Source organism: Catharus ustulatus, chromosome 12 (assembly GCF_009819885.2).
Source record: "Catharus ustulatus isolate bCatUst1 chromosome 12, bCatUst1.pri.v2, whole genome shotgun sequence".
Lineage (NCBI taxonomy): Eukaryota > Metazoa > Chordata > Aves > Passeriformes > Turdidae > Catharus > Catharus ustulatus.
The window spans coordinates 8,593,171-8,611,863 of NC_046232.1; the positions used below are offsets into that span (position 1 = coordinate 8,593,171).

At 35.4% G+C, this 18,693-nt stretch overlaps 1 protein-coding gene across 1 annotated transcript in view; it reads left to right on the forward strand.

Moving 5' to 3' along the window:
- Positions 1–1,031: 1,031 nt before the first annotated feature.
- WDR72 (WD repeat domain 72) overlaps positions 1,032–18,693 on the forward strand; it is a 95,183-nt gene continuing 77,521 nt past the window's right edge. Inside the window, exons 1-12 of the mRNA XM_042779679.1 lie at positions 1,032–1,184; positions 2,200–2,306; positions 5,127–5,205; positions 7,936–8,107; positions 8,605–8,681; positions 10,388–10,507; positions 11,569–11,714; positions 12,078–12,174; positions 14,551–14,692; positions 14,991–15,236; positions 15,752–15,972; positions 17,230–17,425. Of these exons, the coding sequence (XP_042635613.1) occupies positions 1,032–1,184; positions 2,200–2,306; positions 5,127–5,205; positions 7,936–8,107; positions 8,605–8,681; positions 10,388–10,507; positions 11,569–11,714; positions 12,078–12,174; positions 14,551–14,692; positions 14,991–15,236; positions 15,752–15,972; positions 17,230–17,425 (1,756 nt within the window). The remainder of the gene's footprint in view (positions 1,185–2,199; positions 2,307–5,126; positions 5,206–7,935; positions 8,108–8,604; positions 8,682–10,387; positions 10,508–11,568; positions 11,715–12,077; positions 12,175–14,550; positions 14,693–14,990; positions 15,237–15,751; positions 15,973–17,229; positions 17,426–18,693) is intronic.

Here is an 18,693-nt window from a genome sequence, read left to right on the forward strand (position 1 = left end):
ACAGGAGCTGCTCTTCATGTCACTTATCATTCCTACATTGCTTCCTTTAGACTCACTGTTACTGGCTGTTATGTGTTGTTCTGAAGTATGTCTCCAATTACTGCTATCTGGATTAAAAGAAAGGTGATATACAATACTTTTGAAAAGATAAATTAATTTTTTTTTTTGTTTAAGTGGCCTTAGACATTGGTGAATCTGAAACAGCTCAAAATCTGTTTTTTCTTGTTCACTGACACTTGAGAATAGCATGTTGACATATACAAACATTTTTGACATGGTTCAATCTGTCAGCTGTTGTCAATCTGTCTGTCTATTGCACAGCTGGTGGGAGTCAAAACTGCCCTCAGCCAGATGGACAACTCCATTTTGCAGTAGGGAAAAATCTATTATATGATAAATTTTTTTGGACAAGGGACTCGTGTCTTGAGCAATGAAGAGAGTCTGTTCATTCTCTGCTTCTCAGCTTACAACTCTGCTGCCACCTTTATTTTGGTTCTTGTCTCTAGGAGATGCCACAGAACAGTTGGGTATATAGTGCTTTACCATCTTGGGCCTCAGTTTTCTCTTCCTTCCTGACCCACCACCAGTTCTCTCCTTTGGCCATATTATCTTTCTCTTGTCTTACTCTCTAGAAATCACAGAGTCTTTATTGACACCCTGCTCCTGTGTTATCTCTGCTCCAGCAGTTGGCTACTGCTGCTGCCAATGAGCAGCACTGCTGGTTGGAGGGAACAGGGGAAGCATTGTGTATTCCACCAGCCCCATTTAGGGAGAACAAAGTGAGCCCATCAGAGCTAAGCCAGGCTGTGTGGGGCAGCACACAACTCTTGTTGCTGATGTTTCAGTATTCTGACAGTACTGGTCCCTGAAATTGTTAGTGTGATGTTTCAATGTCACATCAGCTTCTTATAGCAATATTTTATAGCTTCCCTTTCCAGATGTTGATTAAATTCCCCCCTCTTTAAGATTATTTTTTTCTTATGTTTACTCAGACTTAATAATCATGTTTTGTTTGTTTTCAGGTGTTGACTATGAAGACATTGGTACCGGCTGTGGCTGTGTGGGGGAGAACAGCTCCCTCTCACAGCATCACTGCTCTTATGATCACAGATGACCAGCAGACCATAGTTACAGGAAGCCAAGAAGGACAGATTTGTCTTTGGGATCTTTCATCAGACTTACAGGTTTGTGTCCACTGTGCTAGAGTTTACCAAATAGACAGACTGAAGTTTTATCTTTTATTATTGGCAATAGGATTATCCAGATTTATTCAGATGAATTTTTAAAGATAGTGTGATGTTTATTATAGGAAACTCACAAAGCAGAAAGTGAAATGTCTATATGAGCAACCTGTTATTTGCAGACTTTGGAGAATTTTTCATAGATTAGTATGACCTGTGGTTTATAAATTGAGACTGTGTGCTCTGAGAAATGACAGCAAGTAAATATATATATAATTATCATTATTCCTATCTTGTGAAGATTTTTTTTGTAAATCAATTACTGAAGGTGACCTGTCATTTAAAGAAAAAGCATTGACTTAAAAAACCGTATCTATATACCAAGATGGAAGCACCAAGATGAAACTTTTGATTTTGATGTAATTAAGAGGTACATTATTGCTTTGATTATTTAATATTTATTTTCCTGAGAATGGAGCAGAGTGAAAGCAGTTCCTATTTTTCTGTGTTTCTAGAACTAGGGTTCTATTTTTTTTTTTTTAATGTTTAGTTGTCCCCTTTGTATGCAAACACAGCTTGAAAGTTTGACTTTTATAAGGCTACCTTTTCCAGTTAAAACATTTGCATGCAGTGATGGTAATCAGAGAGGTTGTTTAACCACTTGGTATGAAACACATTTTTACGAGCTTTGGTTTATCAGTGTCTACCTTACTGTGCCATTTTTGGTGCATGCAGTAGGGTAAAGACCAGAGATGTTGTGCACATTGCCTGTTTTATGACACTTAATGTTCCATACAATCTTCAGAAGATGAATTCACTGAATACAGAAACTTGGCTTTATGCAAACTGCATAAAAATTCATCCACATTGTTCTGCATTCCATAAACATGACTGAAGAACATAAGAATATAAAGCAGGTTGACAATTATATATATCTACAAGTAATATTCTCCTGGTTTTAGATATCCTTAGTTTATACAGAAATTGTTTAAGATAAATCATTATATTATTCTCCTAGATTTCATCTAAAGAAATTCTCTTTGGCCATACTGCTTCTGTAACTTGTTTGGCAAAAGCAAGAGAGTTTGAGAAACAGCCATATGTAGTAAGTGCTACTGAAAATGGGTAGGTAACCGAATATTCAATTTTTTATTTCTTAAATCATGAAATGTGTGTCAAGTGTAGGTCAGGCGTTGCATTTGTAGAAATGTTTCAATCTGCTTCCATGATATTAAAATGATAGCAGCTAGTAAGGATGACAACGATGTTAATAGACCCTACTCAAAGGGAAATTAATGGGTTATTGGAGGGCATCAGCAAGTTCAACAGCATTGGAATATCTGTATCTTCCTGAGTTCAGTATTGAGAACTGAACCAGTAAAAGAGGCTAATGTACTCTGATCTGGTTGATGTCAGTCAGTACATGTGGAAACACAGAATGACCATGAGTTAAAGGCATATGTGCTCATTTTCTGTCTTTAAATCTGATGTGCTCTTTTGGAGAATATCCTTTCAGAGGGCCCTGATCTTACAGCTTTTTTTTATAACATAGCCTGCCACTTGAGTCAGACTACTTCCTGCATTTCTGCTAGGTTACACTTAAGAATATTTGATAACCTTTTCAGCTGGAGTTTGAAGACCTGTTGAAAATAGTTAGGGCTAGCTGCTTACTTTCTTAAGGGCTTTCTTTAGCAATTTTGTCTGGCTGCTTAATTATATCCCCTTCTCTTTTTTGGGGTTTATCTTTTCTAATTAACTGGACAGCTCTGTTAAAATGCTTTCCATGAAGACTTCTTGTCAATTGTCCTTCAAGCTGTGCCTGCCAGCACCTTAAGGGTACTGGTTTCTCACTGAGTAGCTTATTTATCCTTTCCAGCTTCTAGGATCCCTGTCTGATTCTCTCATTCAATCATGAGTATACAAGAAAGGGATAACCTGCAAAAAAACTATTCCAGGCTTCTTAATCTTGAAAGATTAGACTGCCTCACTGGACAGGTAGTGGTAAACAGTACTGTTTATGTGCAGAGAGGGTGAGAAATCTACTCAACCAGTTTTGTATTGCCCTTCTACAGTTCTACTCAAGGATTCTGGGATGAAGCTGCTTTTCATCCCAGTTCTGAAGATCTATTAGTGCAACACTGCTTCCAGATCATACTGGGAGCAAAGATACAGTATTTAAAAAATGAAAAAAAAAAAACCTGGGGTGGAAAGTGTTAAGAAACAAATGAGGCTATAGCTGTAGATATACCATACAGAGATGTTCACGTCCTAAAGATTTTATCTCTGAAGGGATCATTAGACTTGTTTGGAATGTGTGTTGGTAGGATTGAATTGTCTTCTGGCCCATTTAAGTGTTCACTTTTACCAAATTACTGCTGACTTCTCATCTGTATTACATAAGGGCAAAGCATCCATCACTGATCCCTGTAAGGTTGCAACATGAAGTTGAGATAATTACAAATAGGAAGCCTTGTCTTCAGGAGATGGAGGGTTTGCCAAACTGCATTTTCTGGCTTGTGAATAATTCACTTCTGCCATTTTCAAGCTTCCATCTCCTTGTAGTGTGGATGGAAGAAATTGTATGGAAGATGATTCTATGATAATCTTCCCTGTTCCACTGCAGATTATTTTCTGAGTTTCTACTAATCCCAAAAGAATGAGCATTGAATGATAATTTTTGTACTTCTAGTATGGAAGTATAGAAATGAATCTAATGATTCTGAAGTTCTCACTGATGTCCTATAAGTGACAAACCTGTCCTATAGCATATGCTGTATAGAATGTGTGATGCTTCTCACTCCTTATTAGTACACACAGTAAATTGAATGCATTGTGTAGAAGCTGAAGTTACATTCTGGCATTCTGGTCTCATTTGTGCATGCTTTTAGGTATGTATGTATCACAGTAATGTAGCCAAAACAGAGTACTGATATAGACGAGGAGAAAAATCATTGCTCTGGAATGTTTAGCGCAGTGTAAAGCTTTCACTTAAGTTCTGACTTTGGATCTACTGACTTTGATCTTGATATTGCTCAGCTGAAAAATATTAAGAAATAATACTTAGAGTTTAGCATAAAATGGGAAAGTATGTAGGTTAAAATGTGAATCAGATAGTATCTCTTATATAATATAATATTCTCCCCAATGTATGAAGTCTTGATACATAAAGTTTCTTGCTATGTAATGTCAGAAATAACGAAATGAATGTTTTAGCTCTGGAAGTAATGTTTGGTATTTTTTTATAAAATCTAAAAGCATCAGAGTTTAACATTCTGTTGCTGTACTATGATAATGTATCTCATATAGCCTTTTAAAATTTACCTTTAATTTGATTGTCTCTTGTAATCCAGTCCCATTGCATGTTGAATAACATGTTGATAAGGAAGGTGTGCCAAAGTATCTTTCTCAAACAACCTTAAATGTGCCCAGGTAGTGTTACACAGGTGCTCAGGTAGTTGTGTATCAAGAGCAGATTTTGGGAGCAGCCTCATGATGGCACTGTTTCTTCTTAACAAAAGTCGTTCCTCTAAAGAACTGAAGTCTGATGTGGGAGAAGATGCATAATGCTTTTCAAAACGTGTGGTTTAAGTTCAGTGAAATGAATCATTTTCAGGAGGATGTAGTTCCAGTGACAGATAGTTACAGTGACATGTTGATGAGCTGTAATGGCAGTATACCTACAATTTGTTGTAGACCAGAGTTGGTCTTAAAGTCAGGTTGGTTGCAAAGGCAACAGGGTGTAATTACCAAAACAAAAAGAAACAGATACTGTATGTCATCCCCTGCTAATGACTACATTTTCTTACCCAGCAATCTGTAACAAAAAGCTTTATAAATGACCAGACTGCACTTAAATACAGCACTAAAGAAAAACTTGGTGGCACAAAATTATTCAAGCCAATTGAGTGGAAATGACAGAGAATAATATGAAGTTATCTTTGGCAGGGAGATGTGTGTTTGGAATGTCACTAGTGGACAGTGCATTGAGAACGCAAAGCTTCCTTATAGGCACACAGCAATCCATGTAAGTACAGCAACTTTCATGAGGTCTCTGTTCATGACAAGAGTTTTGCTTTATTAACATGGTATTTTTCAGAAACAGTTTAAAATATATAGCTTGTAACATAGGAGAAAAGACCCTGTCACAATATAAGTAGTTTTTATCTCTTTTTCAGCTTTTTTTTCTTCTAAGAAAAGGATTGAGACTTTTATGTTCCTCTGGATTCCTTAATCAAAACAGACTGATTACTTTTAAGCTGCAAATATTTGAAATGCAGTATTGATTAACTTACTGTTTGTGCATCAGGTAGCCAAGTGAAATGGTCTTAATCTTTGCTCTTGTTAAAATTTCATGGAAGCTTCAAGTTTGATGTTGGCTTTTTCATGACATTTTAAAAGTACAAGTAATCTGGCCTAACATTGTGAGACAATCTGCTGAAAGACTTACTTTTAAACTTTTGAATGGTTTTGGTGCTGAGCCCCTGACCTCCAAATGGAGTGGAATCTCCAAAAGACTTCACCTCATTTTCAGAAATACACTTTCATTCATTACAGATCTTTAGGAGAAATCCCTTATTTTCAGAGACTTTCAATATTGCTTCAGATAATTTCATGTGCCTGGCTGAATCTGTATCCAAGTAGAATAAGTATCTAGATTTTGGAGTGTGGGAGAGTTTGAAATACACATGTAAGATTGAGGGGCCCAACATCTATGGGTTTGACTCTGGGACATGGCTTATTTCTGGAGGAAAAGTAGAGGAAAAGCTCAGGGATCCTGTGTTGATTAAAATGCTGTTTTTCTTCAGTGAGGAAAACTGGGGTGGAACTAAGACTCCAAATGATGAATGTCTGAGCCTTCATATAACTCCAAAGCAGAGCCAATTTGGAATCCAAAGTTTTTTAAAGCTTCCAGAAGAAAATGTTTTTCCTGATACTGCTTTGGTTGATATGAGGAGTTCAAACACAGTTAATTGTGAAGGATAGAGGAAAAACCTTGGATATGTTGCCAACAAAATTATAGAATATTAACTTCTTAATTATTTTTATTTATATGTATGTGTATAAAACATAAATTAAGAATTATTCTACACTTTTATTTGTGCATTTGCTGAAAGCGTATATTCTTCTTAAATGGATGTGTATACACAAACAAGCATTACTTATAATTTGAGGTGTAGTATGTTCTAGTGCCTAATTAGATTTTAATAGATGAAGTTACAGATAAGTTCTGCAGGTAAGTAGGCAAATCTGACCTAACTGATTAGCTGAAATTTGTACATTTTTTTGTGAAGATCAGAGGTAGAATATTCATTCCTACCCTTCAAATAGGTGTAGCAAATACTCATAAAAACAGATACTTCCTTTCTATTAGAAGTGAGCTAAACCTAATTGTGGCTTATAATTATTTTTGTTTAATGACTTGACAAGATATCTAAAGGAAAATTGGAACATCTAACAGGAAAACTTTCTTAGGAAAAATTAAGTGTTGCTAGGGGGAGAAATTATTTTTAAAATGCAACCTACAGATAGTTATAATAGATTGTGTTTTGTTGTAGATTTTTTTCTTGTTGCTCCACAGGGAATAGTTGCTTGGGCGGTAGTTAATGTTTGGTTTTAATTGATCTACTAACCTATCTGCTCTAGTAGGTTCCTTTTGTTCAATGTAGATGATTTAGCTATGAATGGCAGATGTCAAGTAGTGCAAACTGAATATTTGCCGTTTGAAATGAAATTTAACACCAGGGTCAACACTTAAACATTTATGGATCTTAACCAGTGTGGTATTTTCTCTGAGGAATTACTGACTATAAAATTCTCTATTTCAAGTTTAATTTAATGGTAACCGTAATTGTAAATTCTAGGCATTTCTGCCTCTGTGTATTCATAATACCTGTAATACTATTTATCCTGTTTCCAGTTATTTATACTACTTTTATTTTTGCAGTAGAGTTGACTAAAAAAAAATAATTATTACATAAGCAAAACAGTACAGAAAATTTGTAAATGCGCTGCAGGTTTTTTTGAGTTGTCTGATATTTGTCTGACTACTTGATTGTTCCCTTTATTTTAAGGTCAGTATTAAATGTAAATCTGCTTTGAGGTTGCTGCTTATGCATTTATAGCAATTGTTTACAATTACAGCTAGAGATGCAATGTGGGCATCCTTGCACATATAAAACACCTAGCAAAAAAGAAATCCTTAGTCACTCTGCACTCTGTCTCTGTTCCTTTGCTTTGTGTCTGGTTTTCTTCCTTTATGTGACTGCTGAAAGAGTCTGAACACGAGGGTGTGTAACATCAGAATGAAAAATATCCTATGGAGTAGAGAGCTTTCCTGGAAAACAATCATAAATTCATTATGAAAAATTTAATTATGAATATTCTGAACCTTCACCTGATTTTTCCTTTTCATACAACTCTTGATAACAGGAGCTTTATTAAATGTTTGGAGAGGGGCCTCTCAGAGAAACAAGTCTCAAAATCCTTAGCAATTTATAGGGGAAATTATCATCTGATGTTTTTCCTAAAATTACAAAAATCTTAGTATTTAGGAAGGTGCTGCTTTCAGTCTGAAGCACCTTTTACTAAGCTATGTACCTTGCTAGTGTTGCTAGAAATATTGTGTATGGTTTCACATATGCCTTAGATTTTTTTAGTGATGCTACAAGTGTTGATTTTGACATGTTCAGTGTGAAAAATCTGCATGCCATTTGTGTATCTCTGTGTGCTGACTCTCTGCTTTCCACTTGGACAGTATTACCATTGCTCATTCCGAATGACAGGTGAAGGCTGGCTTCTTTGTTGTGGAGAATATCAAGATGTTCTTATTATTGATGCTAAAACTTTGGATGTTCTTCACACTTTGTCATCTCAGTCTTCTGATTGGATAAATTGTATGTGTATTGTACACTCTGCAAGAATTCAAGGTATATGTTTTACATGTATCTATGTAGGCAAGTTGAATTTTGATAAAATATTTCTGTATAGATGGCATGATCCTACTTGATTTAATACCAAATAGTTTCACAGAGCTGTTTTGCAGAAGATGTTAATATTTCATTTATAGCACAAGAGGTGTTTTTAAGGCTCCTAATATTGGTCCTGTTTTATTCAATATGTTTTTTAGCAAAAAGAAAGCATCTTCTATACTGGCTGTAAGCAACTCATTTCTTGGATTTAAGTATAAATAAATTTTGTAATATCAGAATTTAAAGGCACAATACCACAGTTCTGTGCCTTCTGTTAATAAATTTTTCCCATTTGCTCACGTTTTGTATTTCTGTATATAATTTACTTATGTTTTTGTATAAAACTGGTATTTCATCTAACCAGTGTCCTCCAGAATCTTCGTTTTAGTGCTGAATAGGTAGGTGTTGTTTGAACTTGGCTTCAAGTTGACTATCTCACTGTTAACTTTTTACAGAAGACTCCTTGGTTGCAGTGTCTGTAACTGGAGTTGTCAAAGTGTGGGACCTGTCTTCATCTCTGAATAGCATTCAGGTCAGCGTTAACATGAATGTTCCCAAGTGAAGGCTGCATTGAAGCAGAATATGAAGAAATTTAAATCTTCTGGATGTGTATTAAATAGATATTACTTTTGTTACAAAATTCTGAAAACATGTCTTCATAGCATGTATTGAAATTGAGCAATTGGACAGCTTTTGCCTTGACAACTGTGCTACCTTTTGACCGGGCTTCTTGTCTTTTCATATTCCAGGATGCTTAAGTTGCAGTGCTTTCCTGCTATGCTGATAATGTCCTTGAACTCCTTCACTCTGTCCTTTAAACTCAAAGCCTTTCAATATTGGCCTTTGTACTCTCTCTTCACCCTTGTTACTCTTCAAAATGGTCCTTTAGATTTTGTTTTCCTCAGTCTGCTTTTCACAATGCTGTCTACACTTGGAAAAGACTATTGCTGTGTCAAGTGTCCTATTTTTCTATCTTCAATCTCGCTTACTCTTTTTTGTGTTGATATTCTCAGCAGCTGTCACCTTCTACGAACAAGTGGTAGAATTGGGATGCAATTTTTGTGTTTTAATTGTACTCTAAAAACTAGATTCACAAAGGAACTTTGACAGTGAGACAGAAATGGCAAAATATCCTCTCTGGACATTGGTAACTCATCACTGCCTGGCTTGACAAACTGCAGGGTGTGGGCAGTGCTACTTGTTCATGGGTAGAATCCAACCCCTGAGGAGAGTCTGTCAAGTTTGGTACCATCTTGTTGTCCTTGATTTATCTGTGGTGTTTTGGGGTGGGTGCATCTTTTCAACATTCCTAGAGCAGACCCCACTGCCATGTTGTAAAAATTCTGAGGACTCTAACAACTGATTACAGATGTCAGAGGAACATATGGTGTAGTGCAGTCTTTTTACTGCCTGGGGCCACCTTTTGTGGAGGGACTGCCACAGAGTTTGTAACAATCTGGCTAAATTCTAAAGAGCAGTGTTTTAATAAATATTGTTGGATTTACTTGGAGTTAACTGAAGCTACAAGATGTTGTAAGAAAATGGCTTTCAGTTTTATAGCCATAATTTCAAGCATGTGTACCCCTTCTCTGAGAGGTTTTGAGACTGTTGGTATCTTAAACAGAGAGCATCCATTTTAAGTGATATAATCAATAATTAATAAATATAGTTCCAATAGAATAATTTTGAGTGTGATTACTTTGATATTCCCACAAGAAGTGTGAAAATACATACATTGTTTTTAACAGTACATATAGCACTACAAAGCTAAGGAAATTAATTACTTTTACACTACCTTTAAAGGTGTTAAGAGCAAACAAGACATATGGTAACACAAGCATCTCAGACTGTCCTGGTTGCAACAAAAATCAGTGGGAACATATAATACTCATCAGCTTTTCTGAGTCTGATACTCAGTTTATAGTTGTAGTTGTTGTTTGACTGAAGAATGCTTAGCAGATACTCTACTGAAGTTTCTATTTATGACCTGCCTTTGGTCCTTCTCCCCATTCGTTATAATTTCTTTATGTGAGGTCATAGTCTGAGCCACACTGAATATTTACTTCTGTTTACATATTAGTTGTGAACCCTGTTGTCTTTCTATTGTTAATTAAGAATTATATGTTGCTTTGAATTTTGAAAATATCTTAAAGTTGTTTTCAGTGGGTTATTTCTGTCTTGAAATCTCAGATATCGGAAACAAATTTTTTATCTTTTTTTCCTCTCTGTGCTGTAAAGGAGAAGCAAAGTGTGTGTGAGAAGGAATCAAAATCTCTGGACTGCATAAATTGCCAAGCAGTAAGATTTTGTGCTTACACAGAAAGGCTCCTTCTAGTTGTGTCCTCCATGTGCTGGCAGGTACCTCATTGAGCATTACAGTTTCTTTTTAATGTTAAGTGGAAAGCTAATGTGTTTTTTACATGCAGATACTTGTTTTTCTCCTTAGGTTAAAGAAAGTGTTCACAAATGGTCAGATATAATTATGCCTGCAACACTTCTTGGCTTATCTTAGCTGTGTGAAAGAGATGAAGCTTTTCTTTTTTATGAATGTATTGCCTCTTTAAAAGTTTAGCACCAAATTGCCTGGATAGAAGGGGGATTTAAGTATTAGACAGTTTTAGAACCATGAGTGCATTATAGTCCCCTCCACAGTGCATTTGAAAGGGAGACAAAGATTAAAAAGCCCTGTTTAAGTATGACAGAAGTACTCACAGTTGGCAAGTCCTCAGTAGCCAGGGACCTTTGTTTGTTGATAGAAGCAGCAAAACTAAAGACCCCAGACTATATTACTTTTTCTTGTAGCTCTAAGAAAGAAAATTTTTTTTTTTTAAATGGTAACAATTTTAGGGAAAGCATAATGTATTTAAACTGAAATTTACTGTAAAAATTCTATCTTTTTCTTTTCCAAAATTTCTCTTATATTGATCACTCAGGATTATTTTAACTTGTATACCTGATTCCAGCATTTCTGTGGGGACAGGAATGGGTCAAAAAAATTCACATACACCTGGGTCAACTTGGAATAATGTAATTGTAGACTATCCTGGAGATATCTCTTGGGCTACTTAAATTTTGTACAAAAGCATTCATAGAGAAAGTTTACGTATAGAATGGATAGGCTTTTCATGGAAAAATATCTGTAACATGCATTGTTTTCTATTACTTTCTATGAGACTATAAGACCCTACTTTTTGGTTGTTTTTATTTTTTCACTGTCAGTTTCTTTAACTTTGAACGGTACGGTTTGACTCTGACTTTGTAATGGTTTATTATCAAAACTTTAGGCTTTAAAAATAGTTCTTCAGCTATGAAGAGTAGGACTTGTGTTCTACTTACTGATCCACTGCCCAAACCCAGTTTAGGTTAAAACAAATTTGCCAATACTATTTGTTTATATTTTGTTGTTTTTCTGAACTTAGGTCTATGATTATTGTGATTTCTCCTTGCTTTGTACTGAGTTTTGTAAGAGTGGTCAGTGCTTTGCTGGTGGGGAAGTGCTGGCAGCTTACAGACTTATCATCTGGACAGAAGATGGCCACAGCTACATCTACCAGCTGCTAAACAGGTGGGCTCAGATGGGAAATTCACACAAAAAGTTCAGGTACAAGATGAACTTTGGGAGGGTTACTATGGAAAATCTCTGCATGTTGCAAATGATCAAAAACCAGAACAAAACCACTTTGGCACTCAAAGATTTACTCTGAGTTTGACAGCCCTCAGTCTTTGTTTGACACAGCAGGGGACATAGGAATAAGATTAGCCATGTAGAACTTGGGCAGCTGGTGCTATGATTTCAAAAAGTCTCCTGTAATTACTTATTTGGTTACCTTTAATTGAACTTCTGAATCTTGGATGTTACTGTTCTGCTTTCTAAAAAAAATGACTTTCTAAAGCTTGTATGTTTAAAATTTCTTTTTGAATTATGCAGTGGCCTTTCTAAAAGCATGTGCCCTGCTGATGGGAAGGCACTGAAGGAAACAGTTTATCCTCATTTACTCAGCTTTACGGGTATGAAGGAAAATAAGGTAAATTCATAAGGGTTTGAAAGTTTGTTTATTGTCTGTTTGCATTTACCTGAATAATCCCAAAAGAATTAATAATTTAATAAACATATTTAATTTCCCTATAAAAATAATTAATATTTATTTCTTAATTTTAAAATTGCTACTTACAAACTTGAAGATGCTCATAACATTTTTGTCTTTGGTTTTGGCTATATTTAGTTTTTTCTCACAGCAGGGAAAAAACCTTTATCTTCAACTGTAGCTAAACTGGTTGTTGTTTCTTTTTTCTGATCTTGGCAAAAATAAAAATTTTTCTATCGAAGATGTGGTCTAAAATATTTTTAGAATCTTCTACTTTGAAATCTATAAAATATAATGAAAAGAAAATAAACAATAAAAACTCCCAACAAATAAAACCATTCCATAAAACCAAAATCAAAGAAGGCGCAACCCATGAGCAAAATGTAAGCAAGTTACTTAGTTCTTTTTTTATTAAGGAATGTATGCATGCCTCACTGTAACTACATAAATAGGTTGTGCATCTACCTGAAACTGAAGGGTCTGAATATGTGGCTTTTTATCCAGAATACTGCTGGTTTGTGCCTTCAGAGGCATAATCTTATGCAGAACTTTCTTGTGCTGTGAGCAGACTGATGTACCCAGAGTGCATAAAATTAGACATGTGTGACTCTCCTCAGAAATGTATTCTTGACTTGAAAAAGCCCCTAATATTAAGGAAAGAGAAAGCTGAAAAGTAGGTGATCTCTATACTTTTGTTTGAGAATTCATATTTAGCAGAGCATGTCACACCAATTTCATACTGTGAATAGATACTGTGTAGACAGGTATCTCAAAAGGATGCAACTGTTTTGGAAAATCTACAGCTTTGCTCACTTTTTATGTTTTGCTTTGTGTGACCACAAAGAAATAAATAAGGAAACCCAGTTGATTTGAAAAGTAAAAAATTCATTATAGTTAGGAATCTGGGAAGTGGGGCAGGAAAGATATGTGATAGGTCTTCTTACTTGGGCAAAACATGAACATTATTCTGTGTAGCTTAGATTCTGATTTTTTTTTTTTTGTTAAGTCTGGTTGCTTATGCTGTTAATGAAGTTGTAATTGTTGGAAGATGTGGATTTAATTCCTGCCTGAAGTTGCATTAGTTTGAGTGTTTGTGTGACAGCTCAAGCAGCTTGATAAGCAGTTTCTGAAGATATGCAACAGAAACATATTTTTATTTGTAGCTGACTAGAAACACTGTTAAATATATACCTGTGTGATGTATTCCAGCATTCTTTCTTTCTGTTGACAAATGTAGGCCCTTAAGAAGCATGTTTGTTGCATAATCCTGTGAAGCCTGACAGATTTAATTTTCTGTTGAAGGGAAATAGCATAAGCCATTCAGCTTTTCCCCAAATGCTGTGATCTAAAAATCAGATAGAATAACTGCTGAAGGATGACAAAAGGTCAGGAAAGGTGAGGGAAAAGAAATAGCCAGAACATGTGGCTTAGCAAATAATAGGGTTACAGTGGTGGTACAAAGTTCACATATGTTTCCCCACAAATATATGCTTTTTAAAAAATAATGACCTGATCTTTTTAAATATTTCTGCTTTAATGTTTGCCTTACTGCCTAAAATAGTATTTATAGCAGATTTGTGGGAACTAAATCACCTGTGTGATGATCTGTTTTGAATTCCATTTTGAGACTGTAAACCGAACCATTTTGCAGGACAGTTAATTATTTTGGAACTGACTCTAAAACTTCAATGTTGTAAAAAAGTATATCCAATATATGAGGTATTTGTAGAGTGATAAGCTTTCTCCAGAACCTCCTTTGTTTTCTAGAGTAAACAAATGCATCTCCCCCAGCTTCTCCTCATGAGAATTGTACTCCACACCCTTCAGCAGCTTCATTGCTCGTTGGAAATGCTGCACCACCTCATGACTGAATGATGGTGTTATAGACTATTACCAGTGTAAAAGCATAATTCTTAACTTTCATTATTTGTAGTCGTGCAAGTTGTGATGACTGAAGCTTTACTGAAGTTGTTTTCATGCAAAGATTATCAGTATTTCACTGCATTCTTTTTTCAGCCTGATGTTGGTCCTTATGCTGGTGAAACTATAAACCTGGGGTGACCTCCCAGTCCACTTTTCTATTTAGGGTGTAGGTTTAGCCAAGGATATTTGCAAAGCAGAGGTGATCCTTGAGAGGTTTGTACCAGGCAGAGTGCACTTGGTCTGAGCAGGATTTAGCAGCAGATAAGGAATCAGCTGTGGTTTGTTTTGTATTTTTACAGCTTTTGATTTAAAAAGCCTTTCACATTTACAATTAATTATTACACTATATAATCAGTTTTTTTTCAGAGTATTAATTAATGTTCTTTTTCACAGAATCTTCCTATTGTTATGGGCTTCATGAATGAAAGAAAGGAGCCCTTCTACAAGGTTCTGTTTTCTGGTGAAGCTTCGGGACGGATCACTTTGTGGCATGTTCCTGATGTTCCTGTGTCAACGCTTGATGGGTCTCCAAAAGGTTTGACACTTTTGGCACCTAGCTACCATCTTTTTCATTGTGTTTTGGGGTCAATTTTAATGAAAATCAAAATTCTCATTAAAAACTGTTTACCCTAGAAAGTTATGCTCATTTATTCGTTGTGTGGTGATTGCTTGTAGTTAGGAGGAGTAGCAAATGCTGACTTTCCAACCCTAGACTGCAGAAAGGATAAGTTGAGGGAAGTGATCAAGAGATGAAAAGGTGTATTTTGTTTAGTTTGACTTTTTATGTTTTGTTTTGCATAAACAAAAAAATCCTCTCTTCCCCCACCCTCTAGAGATCCCAATTACAACCATGTGGACTCTTCAGGATAATTTTGATAAAAATCATTCCATGTCAGAAGGCATTATTGATCAACTTTGTGGATCTGAAGATGGATTTGAAAGTGCAGTTGTCAGTTCCTCTGTGTACATACCTGGTCTTGATAAGCTTGTATGTGGATGTGAAAATGGGAAAATTTTTGTAACATTAGGTTTAAAAACTGCAAGAGCAAGACTTTTAGAAAACATATCTTTTCTTAAAGGTAAGTTTTAACAATTTGTTCAGATTATCTCAGTCAAGCACAGAAGACTTTATATTTCTGGCATCCATTCCAATGATCCCTGTAAAAATTCTCTGAAAAGTATGGCTTAGGAATGGAATGAGGAAAATGGAAGATTATGATTTTTCTCCTTCCATAACTGATCTATTGGATCATAGCTTAGTACTACCAAGTGCTTTCCAGGAGTAGGAATCTGGGGATGACTGTGGGATTGGATATCCCCTAGGACTGAGATATGTGGCATGTCACTATATTGGCAGTTTGCCTTTGTATTTGCTTTCTAAAAGATCATTCCACTGAAGGGAACGTGAAGGGTGCATCTTAGTAGTGAAACTCAGAGTGCAGACTTTTGTTCTCCCTTTTATGAACAGGTCTAAAATTCTTTGATCCCATGAAAAGCTTGATTATATTTATCCTGGCTTTCAGGAAATGTGCTGTAAAATATGGAATTCCTATTTTTAAACAGCAAAAATAATGTATGTACTATCTTGTTTCAGATAATCTACCTTATAAGGTACTGAGTGGTCACAGTAGCAGAGTCACTTGCTTACTTTATCCACATGACAAATCAGTAAGATTTGATCCAAGCTGGCTGTTATCAGGGAGCCAGGACTCTGTTGTGATCTGCTGGGATATATTTACTGGAGGTATCCTACACCAGTTTAATCTGCAGTCTGGTGCAGTGACAGAGCTCTTGCGATCCCCAGAACACTACAGAGTAAGTAAAAGCATAATAAATGATGTCTCCAAAAAATCATGTGTGTGTATATTTATATACAAGAGAAAATAAAAAGAAAACACTATCTGGCACTACTTTAACCCACACCACTTTATGCTCAATTTACCTCCTCTTAATTGTTGTTTTTGAAAATTGTTTTTGATTGCAGGGAGTTCTTGAGTTTGTGGCATATTAAATTGAAGCTCTTAACATTCTATTCACAATTTTTAATGTCATGATTATCAATTTAATGTGTCAATCTGATTAAATCCTCCTCCTGAAATTTAAAAACCATACTCAGGCTAGGAGCTTGAATATAGTATTTAAATCTTCTCAGTTAGTCCAAAATATATATACATCATTTTGGTTCCTGATATGTCTTTTTGGTCCTTTGTGTGTATGTCTTTGCATTTAATGATATTTAGAATAATATAAAGTTGTGTTCTAATTAATTGAACTTTGAAGTTAAATTTAGGTGAAAAATTACTGTACTGAATGTTCTACGTAACTTTTGAATATTGTATTCTATGAGGCTGGGATTTCTGTTTTTCCTCTTAGTCTGCAAAGACGTTTGATTCTTATGAATAACTCAGAGTTCACTTCATGCCAAAATTGAGTAGTCAAAAATACGGTTTGAAATAAATTTTTTATTATTTGTAAGGCTCCTTTTTATCTTTATTCTGAAAACTGAGTAGGATTTAATGCCTGCCTGGCCAGTGTTTCAACCTTGTTTAAAGAGCTGAATTGTTCTGTAGGGAAATTCTTCTGTGTGTCACCAAAAATTACTTTTGCAGTAAAGGCAGGCTCTGCAGTATCAGATCCACATGCTATGAAATAAATTTGCAACCTAGATTTTTGTTAGAAATACATTACACTTGACTTTTGTTTTTAGACCTGACGTAATTTTATATCACATGAAACCAGTTTGGTTTAAGGTAATTTTTTTACTACTTTCTTTTCTAGGCCAACTGCTACTGTATAGTTGGTTGTATAATCACTGCTTTGATGTTCTAAACATTGTGAATAAATGGAATTTAAATTAGTATATTTAAGGTACTGAAAAACCAAAGATGGAGGTATGTTTTCCTGTCAGGAAATGAGTTGAAAACAAGTTGAATATATTGGCTGAATAAAGCATAATTTTCTAAAATTAGTATGTTCTGGGAAAGAAATCACTGAAATACTTTAACTAGACCTGTTAATATGTGATTATGAATGTGGTTACAGTGTCCAAACTGGAGGTTTTCTGTTTTGCAGTTAAAAGATGAGAGTATAGTGTGCTGTGTGTGCAGTGACCACTCAGTAGCAATTCTACACCTTCAGAAGGGACAATGTCTCTTACATGCCAGAAAGCATCTGTTTCCTGTGAAGAAGATAAAATTTGACCTTCTTGAGAACATGCTAATTGTTGGATGTGAAGACAATTCAGTTTATATTTGGGAAATTGAAACAGGTAATAACACAAAGGGGTCATTCTATTTGTTTTGATGTTTTGCTCATTTTCCAGAAGATTTTCTGTCACGTAGTGTTATAGGAGCATAATTTATAGAAGGCCAAAACATTGTAGCGATACTAGCACATTATGTGAATTGGAGAGCTTCAATGTTTACATAAACAATAAAGAAATAAAACTTTCTTATAACTCAAGGTATGCCACTAGTAAAACGGAGTGGCTTAAGTTCGATCCTGACAATCAGAAGTTTAGCTGACATGACAGTGAATTGAGTAGAGCACTCCTGGGAGCTATAAATAAAAATCAAATTTATTAAAAAGACTTTTCAGTCTAAACCATCCCAAGTTGGAGCGTGAAGTTTTGCTTTCTTCCAGAAAGTCATGATCTGAGATCTTTTGATTTAACTGATAATCAGTTAATAGTGGAAGATAGTTGCAAAGCTCACAACAACTCTGTAGTCAGCAAAACCAAAGCTGGGTGTTTTCAGGTTAAACTGTAGATTCCTAGGTGATTTGACAATGTAATACTGATTCATATGGGTTATAAATGTAGGTATTTGAGCTTGGACAGACAGAACTATTAGCAGTTGAAATGGTATTAGGCACTACAGTATGAGTGTCCAAGCAATTCTGAGCTGTGTGTCCTGAGAGGAGGAAGATGCATTGACTCCAGAGCCACTGAAATGCAGAGCATGTTAAAACTGTATCAAAACCCAATTTTACTAGCTGAACACTGAGATAACAATTTATTTTACAGGTTATTACAAGACACTACACTGTTTATAAACAGGAAAAATCAGAGTACATTTGAACTGTTCCTCCTTTACTCATAAAACCATTGTCTATTTCAAGATTAAAGAGGAAGTAAAATTGATACTGCTGTTTATGCATATTTGCATATTCAGACAGGGTGCAGATGGCTACAAGTGTGTCTTTTGTTATGAGTATCATGGAAGAAATGAGTGCCACAATCACCACCTCTTTAAGAGTAGCTGGTACCCAGGAAAAGATGCTGTTATTTGCTATACAGTAGGAATTAACAAATCTTTTATTGTTGTTGTTCCTGTTATGCATTGCTGACAAAAAGGTGCCATCTAGGGTCAACACCTGAGGAAGCCTAGTAGGATATACTGTAGTTGCTTTAATGTTGAATTACATCTGTATTGCAGCAGAGCACCAGAGGTCATGGCATTGATCCTTGAAATTGGCCTGACCTAGATCAAGAGCTATGCAGATTCTTCAGTGGGACTCAGGCAGACAAAGCATTGT